Source organism: Oryctolagus cuniculus, chromosome 1, assembly GCF_964237555.1.
Source record: "Oryctolagus cuniculus chromosome 1, mOryCun1.1, whole genome shotgun sequence".
In the NCBI taxonomy this organism is placed as follows: domain Eukaryota; kingdom Metazoa; phylum Chordata; class Mammalia; order Lagomorpha; family Leporidae; genus Oryctolagus; species Oryctolagus cuniculus.
In genome coordinates, this window is record NC_091432.1 from 162,293,734 (window position 1) to 162,313,154 (window position 19,421).

General features: G+C 46.5%; 1 protein-coding gene across 2 annotated transcripts in view; it reads left to right on the plus strand.

The window, feature by feature from the left end:
* Positions 1–879: 879 nt before the first annotated feature.
* DOCK8 (dedicator of cytokinesis 8) overlaps positions 880–19,421 on the plus strand; it is a 251,166-nt gene continuing 232,624 nt past the window's right edge. The window contains exon 1 of one of the 2 annotated variants that reach the window (XM_008256091.4): positions 880–1,164. In XM_008256091.4, coding sequence (XP_008254313.3) covers positions 1,112–1,164 — 53 coding nt within the window. In that variant the 5' untranslated portion in view covers positions 880–1,111. Of the gene's footprint in view, positions 1,165–2,043; positions 2,149–19,421 lie in introns of those variants that run through there. The other variant, XM_008256100.4, reaches the window with a different exon arrangement.

Below are 19,421 nucleotides of genomic sequence, written 5' to 3' on the forward strand. Positions count from 1 at the left end.
ATGTCATCGACATAAAAATCACTAACAAGTTATTTTTCATCGTCTTTCTCTGTGCTGTCTCTAAAGGGCGGTGTGTGTTTCACACTTCCAGCACTCAGACCAGACTACCCACAATTTCAAGCACTCACAGCCACACGGGGCTAGTGGCTGCCACAGCAGACAGTGGAGCTTTGAGCCAAAAATACACTGCTTCGGTCCTTTTTTTCAAGGGCAGGTGGACAAATAGAGCCCTCCAGCGCTGCACGGCTTGCAAGCAACAACTTGAAACAGTGGCTTTCTACCCCAGTCAGGGCTGGGACTTTTGTGATTTTGGTCTTGAGTTAAGGCTGGGCATTTTAGAAGACCTGTCAACCTGAAACTGAAACGGGGATGCGGTGCACTCTTGAGTTACAGGAATGCTGTGCGCCGTGTTTTCCCAGAGAAAAGCATTTCTTTCAGGTTGCAAAAAAAAATTTTTATGTAACTCGTAGTATCTCTTCCTTGGATGGATCCATTATACTTATTCAAAGCGTTCGAGCAGGGTGGTGGGCATTATCTTTGGCAAAGGTCATTCGTACGCTCAGGGATTTCACCGATTTTTAAAATTTGCCTTCTCCCAGGAACGCTGTCGACCTTTCCTAAAGAATGCCAGGGTTCGTTTCCCGACCTCGCCAGCTTCGTGCAGCGCGCGGAAGGCGCGGGCTCCCCCCGCTTGCGCCCGTGCCCTGGCAGCTTCGTGGCTCCGGGCAGATGGAGTTTCCGGCCTGCGCTCCGCGGTCGCCGGGTCAGTCGCCCGCTCTCCTCTCTCTCCTGCGGTCGGAGTCCCGGGAAGAGCACGCCGTCGGCGGGAGGATCCGGAGGGCAGTTCAGCGCGGCGTCCACACCCTCCTGGCCCGCCGCTGCTGCGTGCCAGACCGGGCGGCGGGCGTCTGGGCCGGGCGCCGCAGCCCAGCGCGTGGGCCCTCCCCCCGGGGTGGTTTCAGCGCAGAAGGTGGAAATGCGGAAGTTTCCAGGCCGGTCTGACAGATGAGGCTCGCGCCGGGCTCGGCATGCGCTCCAGCGGCTCTGCGGCGCGCCGGGCCCCCGCTCTCCTCACCCCGCGACCCTAGAGGGCACCAAGCCGCCGGCGGCCATGGCCACGCTGCCGAGCGCCGAGCGCCGCGCCTTCGCGCTCAAGATCAACAGGTAAGACGCGCTTCGCTGCGAGGGAGTCCGCGGCCGCACTGCCCGGCCCGCAGAGCGCCAACCTCTAGGCGGCTGCGGAGCGGTAGCCGGCGCGTCCCTGCGAGTCCGCGGCAGGGCGCGCCTGAGCCCCGAGGCTGCCGCGGTGGAGCCGCCGAGCGCGCGACGACCCGCGCGCTGCGGGCTCAGCCCCGTCTTGGCTGAGAGTAGCCGCCTTCTCGGTTGTCTTCAGCCATCCGTGTCCCTGCTCGGAACCCTCCACCGCACGTCGTCCGCGCGGCCCTCAGGGCTCTGACAGGTGGCCCGGAGGGTGAGGCGCGCGGGGTTAGCCGGGTTGGGCGCGCCACGCAGGTTCTCAGGCGTTGAGAGTGGAGAGAATGAAGTGGCTGCGAGGAGAGCTTTGCTTTGAGAGGCAGCAGCTTCAAGACTTCTGATGTCCTGAGTAGGGCTCTTCCCCCTCCCCACCCCCACCTCGTTTTATTATGCCCAAAAAAAAGTTTGGCTCCTGTAACATCGCTATTTTTAATCCCTGGTCCAGAAAAGCCATGGAGTGGAAAAAGTGATTTTTAAAATAATTCTCCATTTCAATAAACAAAAAGGAATGCCTGTGGCTGGCATTTTTGGAGCTACAGCCCTCCAGCAAGGGACTAAGGTCTCAGGGCTCCCAGCTTCCCGTCCAGTTCGCAGTCAGAATTGCACGTGTATGGAAGCGCAGACACTGTGGAACGTTCTCTGCACAGGTGCTCTCACTGCAGCTTTTCCTCCACTGAAAACTGCCGACAAGCATTTCGGGGCAGCTGTGTTTTGCCCGGAGAAGTCCAAGCTATCTGGTTAAAAGATAACGTGAAACTAATCCTGGGTCTGCAGCGCTAGGGTCTGTTAGTGTCCTTTTCGCTGAGTCTGGGGAAGGCTGGTGTCACCTGCTTCGTGCTGCCGGTGTCCAGAGATTTGAGCTGTAACGAACTAGAAGTCCCGCGAAACTAGGCGGTAAGGACTTCCAGGGGGCATACTGAGCTTTACTGGAGCGCTTATTTCCACCTGCTGTGTAGCTGGGAGCAACATCTCCCTCACCTTCGTGTTTCTTCATCCACAACATGACTTTAATTATTAATGTGTCCTGGATGTTAACGCTGAAGGCCTAAAGGCACTGGTCCGAAGCCATCAAGTGCGTCAGGGAGTTTTTCCCGCGTTGGGTTTCCTGGTGGTTACATGCTAGGAGGGGCAATCCATTTGGGGAACATGGGGAAATCAGAAGTCACTGGTGGTTTCGCCACGTGTCATGGCCACTTCTCCTCCAGGCCTTGTCCCTGTGGATTTGGAGTCCGGAAGTGTGGGTTAGAAGAAGGATGTTGCAGACTGTGGGCTTGATCTGGGGGAGCGAGCAGCACCAGGACTGATCTCTGAGGCAATCTTGCAAGCAACTCGGATTCCTGTGGCCGAAGGGTTAAGGAGAAAGGCCCTGTGTGGAATCAGTTCTGCTTGCAGGTTGGCGCTGCTACAAACTGTGACGCTGGCCATGTCATTTAATTTCTCTAGACTTTCGTTTCTTTGTATGTCAGATGCCTCCTAGGACTGTTTAGAGGATTAAGTGAAATGATAGGTACAAAGTGCTGATAGTGCGTGGCTCACAATGAGTGTTAAAGAAATGTTGGCTTTCACCATCAGTCTCGTCGTCATTTCCATCATCACCATCTTGGTGCTGTTGTTGAGAGCTGAAGTCAGAGTTCTTTCCCCAGGGAGGCCAGAGTGGACTGGGTTCAGAGACGCCAGTGGCTGGTGGGGCCGATGTGCTGCCTTCCAGTCCGGTGCCGAGAACACCAGCCACACTCCATGGAACAGAATGTGTGATGGAGCCTGACCAAGAAGGACCCACATATGTTCAAGAAGATAAAAAGTGTTCCCTAACCCTCAGCCCTGAATAGAGATGGGCTATTTCTGTTGCTAGAGTTCTATTTTCCCTCTTGAAGCATTGTGTTTTGTATGGAAGAGTTATACTAAGGAGCTTGGCAGAAGTTAGTGTTTAGAGGAATGGATTAATGAAAATTTGTTAATATTAGAATGCATCATTTATTGATCATTTACTATACCCCAGACACTGTGTTATATCCTTAATGGATTATATCACTAAATTCTCACCAAAGTCCTGTGAGACACAGGTGAAGTTTCATGTGGAAGAGGACAGCGAAGCTTGGAGACATCTGTGCACAAGGCTGGGTGGTTTGTTCAAGGCTATGCAGCCAGCAGTGGCAGAGCTGTGACTGCAAACTGTTCCAAACACTGTGCTCTTAACTGGGCTCCTGCTGGTGTGATCCATGTAGCTGAAAAATTTCCTTTGAAAGCAATTATTATTATTTTTCTAAAGTCATCATTTCAAGAGCAGCACTGACAAAATTGTTCTGTTTCTGATCTATGTTTAAGATAAAACAGGCAAAAAATGTGCTTTGTCATTTTTAAGGTGCAAAAGAAAATATTTTCCTTGCATGCCTATGTAGTAGTTTTTAAATTACTTGTTCATTTCAATTAATTAGATCAAATTACAAAAGTAAGATAGTAATAAAATATGACCATTAGTGCATTAAGTGCGTGTTCATGGCTTCTCACTTTTCTGGTTAGGATGATATAAACAAACCCTTAAAAATAATTAACACCAGTGTGCTTCCTATTAATGAAATAGTCAGAGCTGATATATCTAAAACTGCGCTTACAAAGAGCTCTTTCTACATGAACCTCAAGAAGGAGTGAGCAGACTCTTACAGTCCAGGAAGAGAGCCCCCCACTGTTTGTACATTCTGTGGCTTCCTGCACACAGCATTGCCTGCTTCAGGAGCAGTGCCAAAGCCAAAGAGGAACCTGCCACCGCCCTCCATGACTGCCCGTGTTCTCTTGTGCCCCTACAAAACCTACAATCTACTGTTGGAGATCTTTGGGTCCACTTGCTTTGATCACCCAGCCTGACTGTGTAACTTGTTACAGTGAAGCATTTCTCTGGAATCCACAACTCAGGAAGATGTAAGAAAAAGACCCACCCCTGAGCTTTTCTGAGTTAGAAAAGTGAAATTTGATTTCTCCTAAGTGTTATGTACTTGTGTTCATTTCAGTTTAGTAGTTGGTGAACGACTAGATGTTAATTAGGCAGTTCATAATAACGTCTGTGCTTGGGAGTTCAGGCACTGCTGCATTAAATGTCATATTACAGTCCTTATAGGCACACCTAGTCTTGTTAGTTTCCTTCCTTCCTTCCTTCCTTCCTTCCTTCCTTCCTTCCTTCCTTCCTTCCTTTCTTCCTTCCTTCCTTCCTTCCTCTCTTCCTTTTCTTTCTTTCTTTCTTTCCTTTTACAGAGGATAAAATACACTACTAATACATTGAAAATTCATTAAATAAAATCTTGGTTTATTTCCAACACAAAATAGGTCTAGGTCTTGATCAAATATTAAAGTAAGAACCTTGGAAAAGTAGAGAGTATAGAAAAAGCATTAATGATTAGTGTTGGAATCCTGGCTGCTCTACTTCCAATCCAGCTCCCTGCTAATGTACCTGGGAAAGCAGTGGAAAATGGCCCAAGAACTTGGCCATCCACGTGGGAGACCCAGATGGCTCCCGGCTTCGCCCTGGCCCAGCCATAGAAGTTGTGTCCAACTGAGGAGTGAACCAGTGGATGGAAGATCTCTCTCTCTGTAAAGCTGCCTTTCAAATAAAGAAATAAATCTTAAAGGAAAAAAACAAGGTACTAAGAAAAGAGGATAGAGTTACATAGAGATTGCATTCAAGAGCAACCCTGATAATTTTGGGCATTAAGGGCCAGAACAGGAGGAGGTGTAGAGGCTTCCTGAGAAGTGCTAACTAATTCTGTGTGTGGAGATAATGCACACATGAAAACGTGTGTGCTCACACATACAAATGTGACTCTGCAGTGGAAACAGTGCTGTCTTTTAGCAGCGAGGTTGACAGGTTGGAGGAAGTAGTGGTGCTTTCGGGAATTGCTTCATTTGTGTGATACGTTCTACACCAGAGTCCAACAGAGAGTCACAGGCAATTGAACTCGAAATATTTGGTCTTTCATGCTTGTTTCCTTCTAGAATCTTGGTAAATCTCTATTTGAACTGCATGCACCTAGTGGTACTTCCAGAACACACATATTCTGTGAGGATGAAGTTTTCTTCAGTGGGAGCTTTTTGAGCTTCAGCAGTATTTGTGAAGCTAGTGTTTATTACTTCATGGGCCTGTGGCAAGAAAATATAATAACATCATGTGATTATCTAGGGAAAGAAGTAGAGCTCAGGGGACCAGGTCTCCTGTCTCAATTCCTCATAGAGAGCCAGAGGTGGAATGAGATGGTGTTAGAAACACCTGCGGCGGGTCTTTTTGCATCCCATATCAGAGTACCTGGATTCAATTCTTGGCTCTGGCTCCTGGCTGTAGTTTCCCACCAGTGCAGACCCTGGGAGGCAGCAGTGTTGGTCCAAATAATTGGGGTTAACCCATGTAAGAGACCTGGGTTGAGTTTCCAGCTCTGCACTTCAGAGCATTTGGGAGGGAAGATTTTTTCTCTCTCTTTATCTGCCTTTCTCTGTCACTCTGCCTTTCAAATAAATTAATAAAAACTTTAAAAAAATCATGATCAACTCTCCATGCAAATCAATGTAGCTCTGCCTTACAATTTACCTAGATATATGATGATTCATTGAGTTAATTCTCTATTATTGGATATTTGGAAATGATTCAGTTTTTCACAATAACGTATAGAGCTTGATAGAACAGTCTCATATTTATATGTCTGTGCTAGTGCACACACCTCTTTACAAATGTCTTTTTTGTGTTGTTTTTGTTTATTTGAAAGGCAGGGTAACAGAGAGATATAGATAGATAGATAGATAGATAGATAGATAGATAGACAGACAGACAGACAGATCATCCATCCATGGTTTACTCTCCAAATGGCCACAACAGGAGCCCAGAATTCCATCCAAATTTCCCAAATGGGTGGCAGGGATCCAACTGCTTGAAATATCATCTGCTGCCTTACAGAGCGTGCATTAGCAAAAGCTGGAATTGGAAGCAGAGGTGGGACTTGAACCCAGACAGAAATGGTAAATCAGCTGTGCCATAACACTGGCAACCTATAACTTTGTGATGGTAGAGCTTTGAGCCAAAGAAAAGAAATGTTCTTCAAGCTTTTGACTGCCTAGAATGGACTCCTAGAAGCGTTATATCTATTTATGCTCCCACATGACCCTAAGAACACTCATTTCCCCTCATCACCTACTGCCAGACCCTGCCGTGGGCTCTGTCCTCTTTCAAATCCTGACCCCTTTTCTTCAATGTCTCTAACCTCTTCCTGTTTAGCTTTTGTCCTAGGTTGCTGAGTGACCACTGATGTCATTCTTTAGGGATTAAAATAGTTATGCATTCCTCCTTTTTTGTTTGCTTTATATTTGATGGAAGATGGTGATAGCCTCTATCTTTTTTACTGTCTGCCCTGTTCCTTGAACAAACTTACTGATAAAGGTACTAGACTATTCAGACAACTTCTTTCTTTACAGATTCTTTTGTAAAATCTAGTTGTCAGACCTTGAACTTACTTTGCTTAATCCATTCTAACTTTCCTCAGGGGGTGTAATCCCAGTGGCCAATAGAAAACCAGAATCCCTTTCTACTCCAACGTGAGGTTCCAGATTACATAAATCACCATATGTTTTCTCATGTGGACGAGAAAATAGAGATTATGGATTTATTTCATACTTTCTTCTGGTATTAGCTTTTGGGGCTAATCTAACACAGTAGGGTCACTGTTCTCAGGAACCTCAAAAAACCTCACAACGTCTGTCTTTCTTATCACTCAAGGGAGAAATTTCATTGTTCTCCTATAGTAGATACCAACAATACCAATAATTAAACTGCACTAGATAAATACAAAAATCTATTAAACTCCTCTCTCTTTCTCACATATCAAGATAAGTTAGGCTTGTAAACTCGTCCTCGTTGGTTCATCCACTCACTCCAGCTAGTGAGGATTAATATGTGGTGCTATGCAGGATCCTGTAAATACAAAGACAAGCAAGTAATGGGCATTGCGAGCGTGGAGATTAGGCCACAGTTATGTACTGTTAAAGGAGGGAGTGTTCCCTTGCCTCCTAGCCCTTTAAGCTGGGTGGTTTGTGTCTTCAAAGCAGTCATCAGTTCTCGTCTCCTTTCTGCACCCTCAGAAGTGAGCACTATCAGAAAGTTGTGCTTTGAGGGTGTGTGTGCATGTGTGCAGGTGCATATCCGTGAATAGCATATTGCACAGTTTCTGGAAAAAGACAACGTCATTAGCATTCAAGCAAGCCTAGTAAGTTAAGTAATATCATTTTGAGTTAAAGATAAATTGTAACAGTAAAATAATGGAGCTGTTTTTTAAAACACTTCTTCAAATAACTCTAAGGGCAGTTGCAAAGAAGAGCTACAAAGTGATTTCAGGAAGACAACTTTATTAGGATAAATTGAATGGTGCTACTCATGTGAAATGATAAGGAACAAGTTGTTTAGATGTGTGCATTCTGGTCATTTTTCCCAATCACTCCAAACATTACAGGCCCCTTACTCACTTCCTGGGACAGGCAGGAAGTCTTTCAAAAAAACAAATTTTCTCCCTCGGATGAATGTACCCAAGATTGGTATTTGACCTGAGATAAGCCCTTGAGTTGGTAAAATGTTTATTTTAAAATAGATGGTTTCATTTATTTTGAATTTTTATTTTTTATTTATTTTCATCTACTTGAAAGGCACACACACACACACACACACACAGGGAGATACAGAGACCTTCCATCTGCTACTTCACTCCACAAATGCTACAAAAGCCAGGGCTGGGCCAGGCCAAAGACAGAAGCCTGGAACTCCATCTGGCCTATGTGGGTGGCAGGGTCCCAAGCATTTGAGCCATCATCTGCTTTCTCCAAGTGTGCACATTAGTAGGAAGCTGAATGGGAAGCAGAGTAGGTGGACTCAAATAGGCATTCTGATGGAATGCAGATGTTGCAAGCGGCAGATTAACCTGCTGCACCCCAACTCCCACTCCATATATATGGTTTGAAAAGCATGGAATAAAGATTTTGTCTCATTGCCTGGAGATGTAATTAGGAAGTACATGTATTAGCACAACAAAGGGTGGCATTTGCTCAGATGTCTTTTATTTATTTATTTATTTATTTATTTTTTGACAGGCAGAGTGGACAGTGAGAGAGAGAGAGACAGAGAGAAAGGTCTTCCTTTGCCGTTGGTTCACCCTCCAATGGCCGCCGCGGCCGGCGCGCTGCGGCCAGCGCACCGCGCTGATCTGATGGCAGGAGCCAGGAGCCAGGTGCTTTTCCTGGTCTCCCATGGGGTGCAGGGCCCAAGCACCTGGGCCATCCTCCACTGCACTCCCGGGCCACAGCAGAGAGCTGGCCTGGAAGAGGGGCAACCGGGACAGAATCCGGCGCCCCAACCGGGACTAGAACCCAGTGTGCCGGCGCCACTAGGCGGAGGATTAGCCTAGTGAGCCACGGCGCCGGCCCTGCTCAGATGTCTTAGTGTGGGCCTTGTGGACTTGGTATGACCAGGTGGCTGGACTTGATTCTCCCCTTTTGTTAAGGGGGCATATCCCTTATAGCACCATAGCTCGAATCAGACCAGCTGGAAAGAATGGCTGTGGGTAGAAACGCTTTTCCTCCACTGTCTGCCTCCCTTTGTTGCCGCACCAGGCCATAGCCAGCACCCAGCAAGCAGCTGCTTTGGTCCGACTGTTTGATCATCTGTACTTGGCCCTCTGCTGTGTAATGGGAGCACATGAGAGAAGCCAGGCTCTCAACACAAAGTTACTACTGGGCTCCATGATCCACTAGCCAGGCAAAATGGACTTCTTAACAGTTACTACTCATCATACAATCATACTACTCATACATACTACTCATCATACATCATAGTGTATTTTCCATTCACACTAGAATGACATTCTGCTTTGCCTTTTGCTAGTAGAAAAAAACAGGTTCAGAGCCCACTGACAGTGCAGGAGTCCTTAAGCAAATGGTGTTTCTTTTTTCTTTCTTTCTTTTTTTTTGACAGGCAGAGTGGACAGTGAGAGAGACAAAGAGAAAGGTCTTCCTTTTGCCGTTGGTTCACCCTCCCATGGCCGCCGCGGCCGGCGCACTGCGGCCAGCCCACCGCGCTGATCTGAAAGCAGGGGCCAGGTGCTTCTCCTGGTCTCCCATGGGGTGCAGGGCCCAAGCACTTGGGCCATCCTCCACTGCACTCCCTGGCCACAGCAGAGAGCTGGCCTGGAAGAGGGGCAACCGGGACAGAATCCGGCGCCCCGATCGGGACTAGAACCCGGTGTGCCGGCGCTGCAAGGCAGAGGATTAGTCTAGTGAGCCGCGGCACCGGCGCAAATGGTGTTTCAAGGCAGGGTGCCCATCTATTCTTGGTGGGGGTAAAACTAATGCCTCCCTGTTGACATTCGGGTGGGCATGCTTCACCTTCTGATATCTTGCTTTCTTTTCAAATCTACCTATTCTCACCGTATCCCATTAGAAGAGGTGTCTAAGTTATCTGCTGTATTGTGTTCCCTATCCAGTAATTCCAATCAAATCCACAAGATTGTTTTAGATTGCCAGGCATTATGGCAGGTTAACAAATAGTGTGTGCCCTCAGCATGAAGGCTGGAGAGCGGAGGGTAATGTGAGTATATGAGCTAGAGACTCTAGCTGGTGACAGTGGTTGAGTGGCTGCTTGCATGTTAAGGGCTGGAATGGCAGAACTGAGCGGGGGCAGACGCTCGCAGCCCTGGGGTAGGGACACTGAGGAGGTGAGGCTTCAGCCAGGCCCGGAAGGACAGGGTGGTAGCCGACAGCTGAGACTGATCTGGTGGGAAAGCAAGCTTGCCCTGTGCCGTAGGGACTAGAGGGCATTCCTTGAGAGCTGCAGTCGTCCTAGTGCCAGGCACTGAGATCTGGGATAAGGCCCAGGGGCTGGGGATGCCAGAAAGGGGCCTCCTCTGCACACATTTCCCAGGGAGCAGCTGGACACATCACACGCATAGATCGCAGCCTACTGTGTGCCCAGCACAGTTCTAACGTGGAAATTGAGCTATGAATCAGACGAGGGTCTTGTTCTAAAAGTTTATTCCAGTAGGGAGACAGTAAAGGAATAACTCAATAAACACAAGAGGAAATAGCAGGAAAAACAATTGCTGTGTGGAGTACAAGAAACGGCTGAATAAGGGGCCAGCGGCTTTGCATAGGATGGCCCAGGAAAACACTTGGAGATATAACCCGTGGGCAAGACCAGGCAGGGGGAGCAGCGAGTGCTGTGGCCGAGGCAGGAAGCAGTCTGGCAGGCTGGAGGACAGTGGGGGGGCGGGGGGTTGGTGTGCTCAGTGCATGAGCCGAGAGGAGTTAAAGGGAGAAGTCTGGAGAGACCCAGTCTCACAAAGGCACCACAGGCAAGGGAAAGGTTTAAGTGTTATTCTAATGCAGTGGAGTGGTTTTTGGAGCTGGGGTGTGATGGGACTGACTGGTGTTTAAAAGATTAGGCTGGCTACTACTGTATATAGAAGCAAGGCGATAGAGTGAGGATGCCAGCTGGGAGGTAGCACTGTATCCCAGGATAGGTGATACAGGTGATGGTGGCAAGACCAGAGAGCTGAATGGAGACACACACACACACACACACACACACAGAGGTGGGGGGAGGGAGGGAGAGACAGAGAAAGAGGGAGAGAAGCAGACAGCTGTGGGATACGTTTCGGAGCTAGGGCTGACAGATTAAATGTGGAATGGTGAAAATGAGAGAACAAGAGAAATCAGGGTACCTCCATGGTTGAAGTTGTGTTGTGAGTGAATATGCCTTTAACAGAAATAGAAAAGACTGGAGGAAGAGCTGCCACCTTTAGGATGAATTGAGAGGTTAATTGGGGACATATGAAGTCTAAGATACTTACTGACATTCAGATGGAATTACATACTATGCATTGTATTTAGGAATCTGAGACTCAGAGAAATCAAAGTTAGCTACTTAAATTTGGAAGTTATTATCATACAGAGTGCATTTTAAACTCAGAATGAAAGGAAAATATTGAAATGGTAAGTTAACAGCCACAAAGCTATATGTATAGCATAGGATCATTTTTATTAAATATACATGTTCTCATATTGTTCTCAGTAGATGAGTAGAGCAATACATTTTATGGGGAAAGGACCAGAAAGACACAGACACCAACATATTATGAGTGTTTATTTGTACGTGGGGTATGGATATATGTATGCATGTATGTGTATCCTCTAAGTTTTCTTCCAAGAGTATTTTTGTAATTAGGAAAAGTAATAGTTATAATAATGCCAAGATTTCCATCCTAGAAAAGTGGGTTAAAGACATTGTCATGAGAAACTATGAAAATTGGGTATTGAAGTTGGTTTTGGAAGGATAATTTTGTACTTCCTGTATTAAGGTTTTGTTTTAGAAAATCTAGTAGACTGCACATTTTTCTTTTAAAGATTTATTTATTTGAGAGGTAGAGTTATAGACAGATACAGGGAGAGACAGACAGAGAGATCTTCCATCTGCTGGTTCATACCACAAATGGCTGCAACTGCTGGAGCTGGGCCAATCCAAATCCAGGAGCCAGGAGCTTCTTCTGAGTCTCCCACATGGGTGCAGGGGCCTAAGCACTTGGGCCGTCTTCCACTGTTTTCACACCATAGCAGAGAGCTGGATCGTAAGTAGACAGCTGGGACTTGAACCGGCACCCATTTGGGATGCTGGTGCCGCAGGCAGAGGCTTCATCTCCACCACAGCGCTGGGCCCAGACTGTACAGTTACAAATATTTACACATAGTTGCTTTCCCTCTCTGGGGCAAGATTTTACTTGTTGCCTTGTAGAAGGTAACCGGTCACTTGAAAGAGAGGCTGTAGAGCCATCCCTGGGCCCGGCCTAGTGGTTTCCCTATTCTGTACGAGCAGCAATGTTTCACTCATCTGTCAGCCTGCATCCTGGAGCAAAGCACTAAAGTAAAGGCCTATGAGGCCTTTCTGTAAACCTCTAAGACTTGGAGGCTCCTTGTGAGCACAGCATACCCTAGCCTAGCCTGACTGATCTGGTGGAGCATAAAATATGTCACATTTCTATTGAGCAGCTTGAGGTGTAGGCTTAGGGTAGAAAACACTAACCAGAAGTCATCTGTGGAGCAGGGGGTGGGGTGGGGGACTGGGGAGTGGACACATTTTCTGGGAGGAACAGCATGGTGGGAAGAGCAAATGAATGGCTTGTGAAAAGGTCACTGCCAAAGGTCACAGTACAAGAGGGAAGAGCTATAAAGAGAGGAGGAAGTGCTTGTCCACAGTGTGGCAGATGGCTGTAGTAGCAGAAAAAGCAGCCAACGGGGCACTTACAAGGGTCAGATGCCTTATTATGTGGGAAAAGAGCCACTGGATTTCTCTTGAAAACGAGTCCTGAGAACTTCGGCCGCAGCAGTTTTGGTGGAGTTGTGGGGAAGGAAGTCGGATTTCTTGAGGTTATGGAGGGAGTTGCTGTAGAGGAAAGAGAGGAAGCTCTTGCAGACCCCTCCTTGAAAAAGTCTCCGTGAGGCAGAAGAGAAGTGGGACAGTGGTAATCAGAGGCTCTCTAAGGTTGTGGCTTTTCCAGAGACTTGGCACACGGTGTTGAACAAGGATGCTCTCCCCTTAGGAAGAGTGGGTTTTAGTCCTATAAAATCTCTCTTAACTTGTGGGTAAAGTTATTTGGAATACGTGGTGCTGTGTAACATGTAAAAGATTTTGCTTTGTACTGGCATTCAGGCATCTAACAGTAGGGGTGGATGTCTGGTGCCGTGGATAGGACACCACTTGGGACACCCATATCTTATATCACAATGTCTGGGTTCAAGTCCTGGCTACACTCCCAATTATAGCTTCCTCCTGCACACCATGGGAGGCAGCAGCTGATGACTCAAGTAGTAGAATCCCTGCCACCTACATGGCAGATTGAATTCCTGGCTCCTGGTTTCAGCCTTGCCCAGGTCTGTCTGTTGTGGGCATTTGGAGAGTGAACCAGCAGAAGGGAGATATCTGTCCATGTTTGTCTCTCTGCCTTCCAAATAAATAAAATTTTAAAAATTTATAACAATAGTAAAAGATTTTATTTAGATACCATCTTCATTGGAGATCTTTTTTAAAAAAAATTATTTGAAAGAATGAGTGACAGAGTAGCAGGGAGGGAGGCAGAGAGAGAGAGAGAGAGAGAGACATACCTGATCATCTATTGGTTGTTCACTTCCCAAATGTCCAAAACAAGCCAGGCTGGGCCAGGTTGAAGCCAAGAGCTGAGAACTCCACCCAAGTTTCTCATGAGTGTGGCAAGAACCTAAACACTTGGACTATCATCCACTGCCTCTCAGGCAAATTAGCAGGAAGCCGGGTCATAAATGCAAAATGTCTGGCACTGGAACGAGCATTCTGGAACAGCAGCTCACCTGGCTGCACGGTGACACCTGTGAAGCTCTCAATCACACTGTCATCTTTAAAGATTTTGTTATTTTTAAACTTATCTTCATGTTTGAAACAGAAAAATTATAGGAAAGAATGCTTTTTAAAACATTTTATTTATTTGCTTTATTTGAAAAGCAGAGACAGTGTGTGTGGGAGGGTGTGGGCAGAGAGAGAGAGAATCAATCTCCCATCCACTGGTTCACTTCCCAAGTGCTCACAATAGCCAGGGCTGGGCCAGGCTGACACCAGGAGTCAGAAACTCAATTTGGGTCTCCCATGAGGGTCACAGTGACTCAAGTACTTGAGTCATCATCTGTGGCCTCCCAGGATGTCCGGTGGCAGTAAGCTAGAACGGAGAGCAGAGCTAGGACTCAAAACCAGAGCTCCAATGAGATGCAGGCATCCCAAGCAGTGTGGTAATCACTGTGCTGGATGCCTGCCTGGGAACAGGTACTTTGATGGCTATATTTTGCTGTTTGAAAACCACTTGTTATGGGCTAAATGGTGTCGCCTCTCAAGATTCCTGTGCCCCTAGTTCTTGTGAATGTGATCATATTTGGAAATAGTTTCTTTGCATATGTCAGCAAGTTAAAATGAGGTCACACTGGATTAGAGTGGGCCCCACATTACATTCCCTGCTATCCTTATAAAAGAGACACATAGAGACAACCACATGAGGACAGGGGCAGAGTCTGCAGTTAGGCAGCTGTAAATCAAGGGGCATAAGGGACAGCAAGCAGCCGCCAGAGCTAGAAGAGGCAAGGAAGGATTATTCTTAGCACCTTTGGGGGAAACGTGACCATGCTGACATTTTGACTTCCAGATATGTTAGAGAATAAATTTGTGCTTTAGGCCATGCAGTTTGTGGTAATTTGTTGTCGCAGTCCTAGGAAACTAATGTACCATCCACAAGTTATTGATTTAAACAACAGTAATTTGCTGTTTTTCATGATTCCAAGCATTTTGGGTTGGGTCGGGTGGACAGTTCTGGTCTTCCTGTGGTCATTCCCATGGCTGCAGTTAGCTGATGGCTCAAGTGAAGCTGTAGGGTCGACAGTGGCCTCACTCACAGGCCCAGGGCCTTGGTGCTCACTGTCAGCCAGGCCTGATCCTCTTCCCGTGATCTCCCATTATAATGCAGCCTTGCTGTGCTTTTTTACATCCTTTCTCAGAGCATGAAAGTGGAAGTTGCAAGGCTTCTTGAGAGTTGAGCTCTATGAGGTCATGCCCACCGTATTCACTGATGAAAGCACGTCATAAAGCTACTCAGCTTCAAGCAGTAGGAAAACAGACTCGACCTGTTGATGGGAGAAGCTGCTAAGTATATGACCACTTAAAATATTTTTTAATTTATTTGAGAGAGAAAGAGAGAGCGAGAAAGAGAGAAAGGAAGTCTGGTTCCTGGTTCACTCGCCAAATGCCTGCCATGGCTGAGACCAAAGCTGGGAGCTGGTGACTTAACCATCGTACTCTGATGTGGGATGCAGGCATCTGAACTGGTAGCTAAGCAGCGTCCCTATTTGGCCATTTTATCTGCCGCAGCATAAGCCGAAGGTCATCTTGTTCCCTGCTCCCATCACAATACCTATTTCATTAGCTGAGAAACTGAGAACAGATTAAACTGCCTCCTTCAAAATTGCCAAGTGAGTCACACTTTGTCCGAGACCAGCCCATGGAAGACAACTCTCAAGTGTCTGGAAGAGCTAAACACGGCCCTGCCTGGAGGCAGGTGAATGGAGTTAATACCTTCTTGAGTTTCTCTTAAATCTCATAATTACATGGATGGAGCCCAGATGGCAGAGCTGTCTGGTCCAGAGATGAAGAAGCAGTTTGAGAGTCTCAGAGAGAAGGTGCCTGAAAATTGCCATGTGTCACTCAAAGGAGGACATAGGACTCAATTGATTGACTAGGCAAAAGGCCAGCTAACACATGAATTTCCGGAGTCACCAGATGAGCTTAGAAATTTAATGACTGCTGCAGTCCTGTGTCTGCTCTGGGATGGGAAGAATTAAAAAGGAGTTGAAGAAGTGAAGTGGGTGGGGACATAGACTGACATGCCAGGAAGATGTGTGCTGTGGGCAGTCTTGGGTCACTCCAGTATTAGCACTGTTTATAGGTGCAGTAAGTAACAGTCAAACCATGAGGTGGCTTGAACAAATTAGGGGTTTATTTATTTTCCCTTACATAATAAGAATTCCAGTGGCTGATAGTTCAGGTCCAAGGTGCCCCTGGAAACTTGGGTTCTCTGTGTCTGTCTGTCTCTTCTTTTGCATGTGGCTTCAACCTCATGGTTGTAAGATGGCTCCTGGAAGTTGGTACATTGAATTTATAGCAGAGACAGAAAGAAGCAGGAAGGCAAAAAGAGACATGCCAGCTGTTTGCTCCCTCCAGAAGTTTACATGAGTTTTGTTACCTCTTTGTACAAGGGAGGTTGGCAGATGTGGTTTGTATTAGCCCAGCATGTTATCCCACCCCAGTGCTCCCAGGATTGAGTTACAGTGAAAGGACTCAGGGATCCTGATCACCACTGTGGGTCTCTGAAGGAGCTTCAGCTCCTGCTGCAGCCCCCAACAGTCGTTGTGGGTATGAATTGGTGACAGAAGTTGTGTTTTGGCATCATGGCACCTCTACCCTGTTACTACTTGTAGCAGATTGTAGCTCATAGAATCCTAGAAGCCCGACCTAATGAGGTGAAATATCGGGCTGTTCCAATATTAAATCAAGGTAGGCTAGTTGTTAAACAATCCCTAGATCTCAGTTTGTTAACCCAACAAGGACTTATTTCATATTCATATCCCTCTTATGCAAGTCAGGTGGCTCTCTCTCTCTCTCTTCTCTTTCTCTCTCTTAAGATTTATTTATTTGAAAGGCAAAGAGAGAGGAATACTTCATCCACTGGTTCACTCCCCAATGGGTTTCAACAGCCAAGGCTGGACCAGGCTGAAGCCAGGAACTCCATCTGGGACTCCCACGTGGGTGGCAGGGACCCAGCTACTTGGCTTATGTTCTTGATTTTCCCAAGTGCTTTGACAGGAACCCAGATACAAAGTGCAGTGGCCAGGACTCAAATCTGCACTCTGAAATTGGATGCCAATATTGCAAAAGGTGACTGAACCTGCCTTGCCACAATGCTGCCCTCAAGTAGCTCTTTTCTAAGCAGTCACTCAGCGACCAAGGCTGCTTCCATCTCATGGCTCCACCACTGTGTGATGCTCAGGTGACTCTGCAATCATTCAGCCCGTGGCCAGAAAGAAGAAAGAGTGAATGACTGCGGATCCAGTTCTTTAAATTCCTCAACTCCAAAATAGTGCTCATGACTTGCATTCACATTCCGTTGGTGAGGACTACCCACAAGAACCATGGTCTGGAGTCAGTGCTGTGGTATAGCAGGTAAAGCCACTGCCTGCCGTGCCAGCACCCCATATGGGCACTGGTTTGAGTCCTGGCTACTCCACTTTCAATCCAGCTCCCTGCTAATGTGCCTGAGAAAGCAGCAGACAATGGCCCAAGTGCTTGGGCCTCTGTGCTCATGTGGGAGACCCAGAAGAAGCTCCTGGCTCCTGGCTTTGGATCGGCTCAGCTCCAGCCATTGTGGCCATTTGGGGAGTGAACCAGCAGATGGAAGACCTCTCTCTCTCTGTCTCTACCTCTCTCTGTAACTCTTTCAAATACGTACACTGAGGGCATATGTGTGGCAGCCACTTTCCAGCAGTGATGCTTCATGGTGACAAGGGAGCATTAGTGTTGGGAGGTCAGCTAGCCTTCTGTGCCACCAAGTCTCAGTCACCTTTAATTGCTGGCCACTAATTTCAGTGCATTCTGTAAGTATGCATAGGCCTGTTTGGTTTGCTTTTGGCAGATAGGTCTAAGTCACTGGGTTATGGGTGACGGGGGTGGGAACTACAAGGGAAGCAAAAGCTAAGAGTCCATCCAAAGCACCTGAGATTTTAGGTGACAGTAAGAATACCCAGGAACTTCAAAAAGTTTGTTGAAACATAGAATTAAAAGGTAAGTTTATCTTATTGCAAATACACCTCGAAATCCATGCATAGTTATTTCTTAGTGTATGTTATCCATGAACTTTTTGAAGACCCCCTTGTACAAGTTATAATTAAACCATAAGGAAGCATAGCATAGCAGCATAGCAGGTTAAGTCACTGCCTGTGATGCCGGCATCCCATGTGGGTACTGGTTTGAGTCCTGGCTGCTATACTTCTGATCCAGCTCCCTGTTAATGTGCCTGGGAAAGCAGTGGGAGATGGTTCAAGTCCTTGGGCCCCTAACCCACTTGGGAGACCCAGATGAAGCTCCTGGCTTTGACCTGGCCCAGTCCTGGCCATTGCGGCCACCTTGGGAGTGAACCAGTGGGTGGAAGCTCTGTCTCTCTGCTGCTTCTCTCTAACTCTACCTTCCAAATAAATAAAGAAATCCAAAAAAAGAGGAAGTAAAACAGTTGGTAGGAGGGAAAAAATTTAAAATCTTATTATAATTAAGGATACCAGAAATATGTGCAATTGGATGTGTTTGGAAATCCTACAAATTGATAAAGATCCGGATTGCTCATTTTTTTTATTAAAATGACCAATGTAAAATATTTTAGGAAAAGCTGGAAGGTTGAGATATTTTTAGACAAGTTCTGTGTGATTAGAATCGGTATTGTATCTGGGAGGAAACAAGAGCTTCTGATCCAAGAGACAGCAGCATTCTCTGAGGTTCACTCCCACGTGGGGAGTAACTGTGTCACAGTCCATGCTCTCCCTGAGAGGGGAATTTATGCAAGAAGCTGACTCACTTTACTTGATGTCGTTGGCTCACTTTGGGTTTGTTGGTGCCTCTTGTTTTATTTGTCTTTTAATCATTTAACAAGCTGTGAAATAGGTCCTTCTTACTGATGTCTGTAGGTGCAGTAACAAGATCATAACCACTCGGTGCAGAGAGGAGCAGTGTAGACAGAGCAGTGTAGCAGTGAGTCAGAGTCGTGGGAGGCACACAAGTCAGATTCCCATCCCAGCTCCACTGACCTCGGTGGGAGGAGCTGTCACAAGTTCTTTAATGTTCCCAAGTCTTGGTTTTCTCACCTGTAAAACAGGAATATTGGCGATAGCCAATCAGAAGAGTCAGTGAATGAATAAATAGGAAAATACTACACAAACGAAAAATCGCTAAACACACAGTGAGGAAACACCTGTACCATGGGGAGAAATGCCAGATTTCTGTCATTATTAAGTAAGGTAACATATAATTCACCTAACATAGGGTCTCATACTTGGTAGGTACTCAAAAAAGAAAAAAAAAAAACACAAAGTAAAATAAAGTGGTTGTGAGAGATGGAGAAGTGTTAGAACAACGGACAGCCCAACAACACAAAGAAGGGTTTCAATTCATTTACAAGTCACAGGGCTTATATTCAGAATTGACAGAAGTCTGTCCCCCTAAAATGCATACACACACACATTCATACACATACACACATACATACACAAACACATACACACATGGCACACTCACTCACACATACACACACACACACACCCATGGCACACACTTAATGCTGAGCTTGTAAGAAAAGAGGTATAATAGCAAAAGGAAAATTTGGACCTTAAATTTCACTAAGACCTCAGATTTTCTGAGCGCTTAAAGAGCGGTTGCTTTTTCCAAAAGGTGACTTTTATGGGAAATTCTGACAGTTATGAAAGATGACAGAGAGGACCTGAAGGAGCCACGTAAGGAATACCTGGGAAGCAAGCATCACAAATGTTCA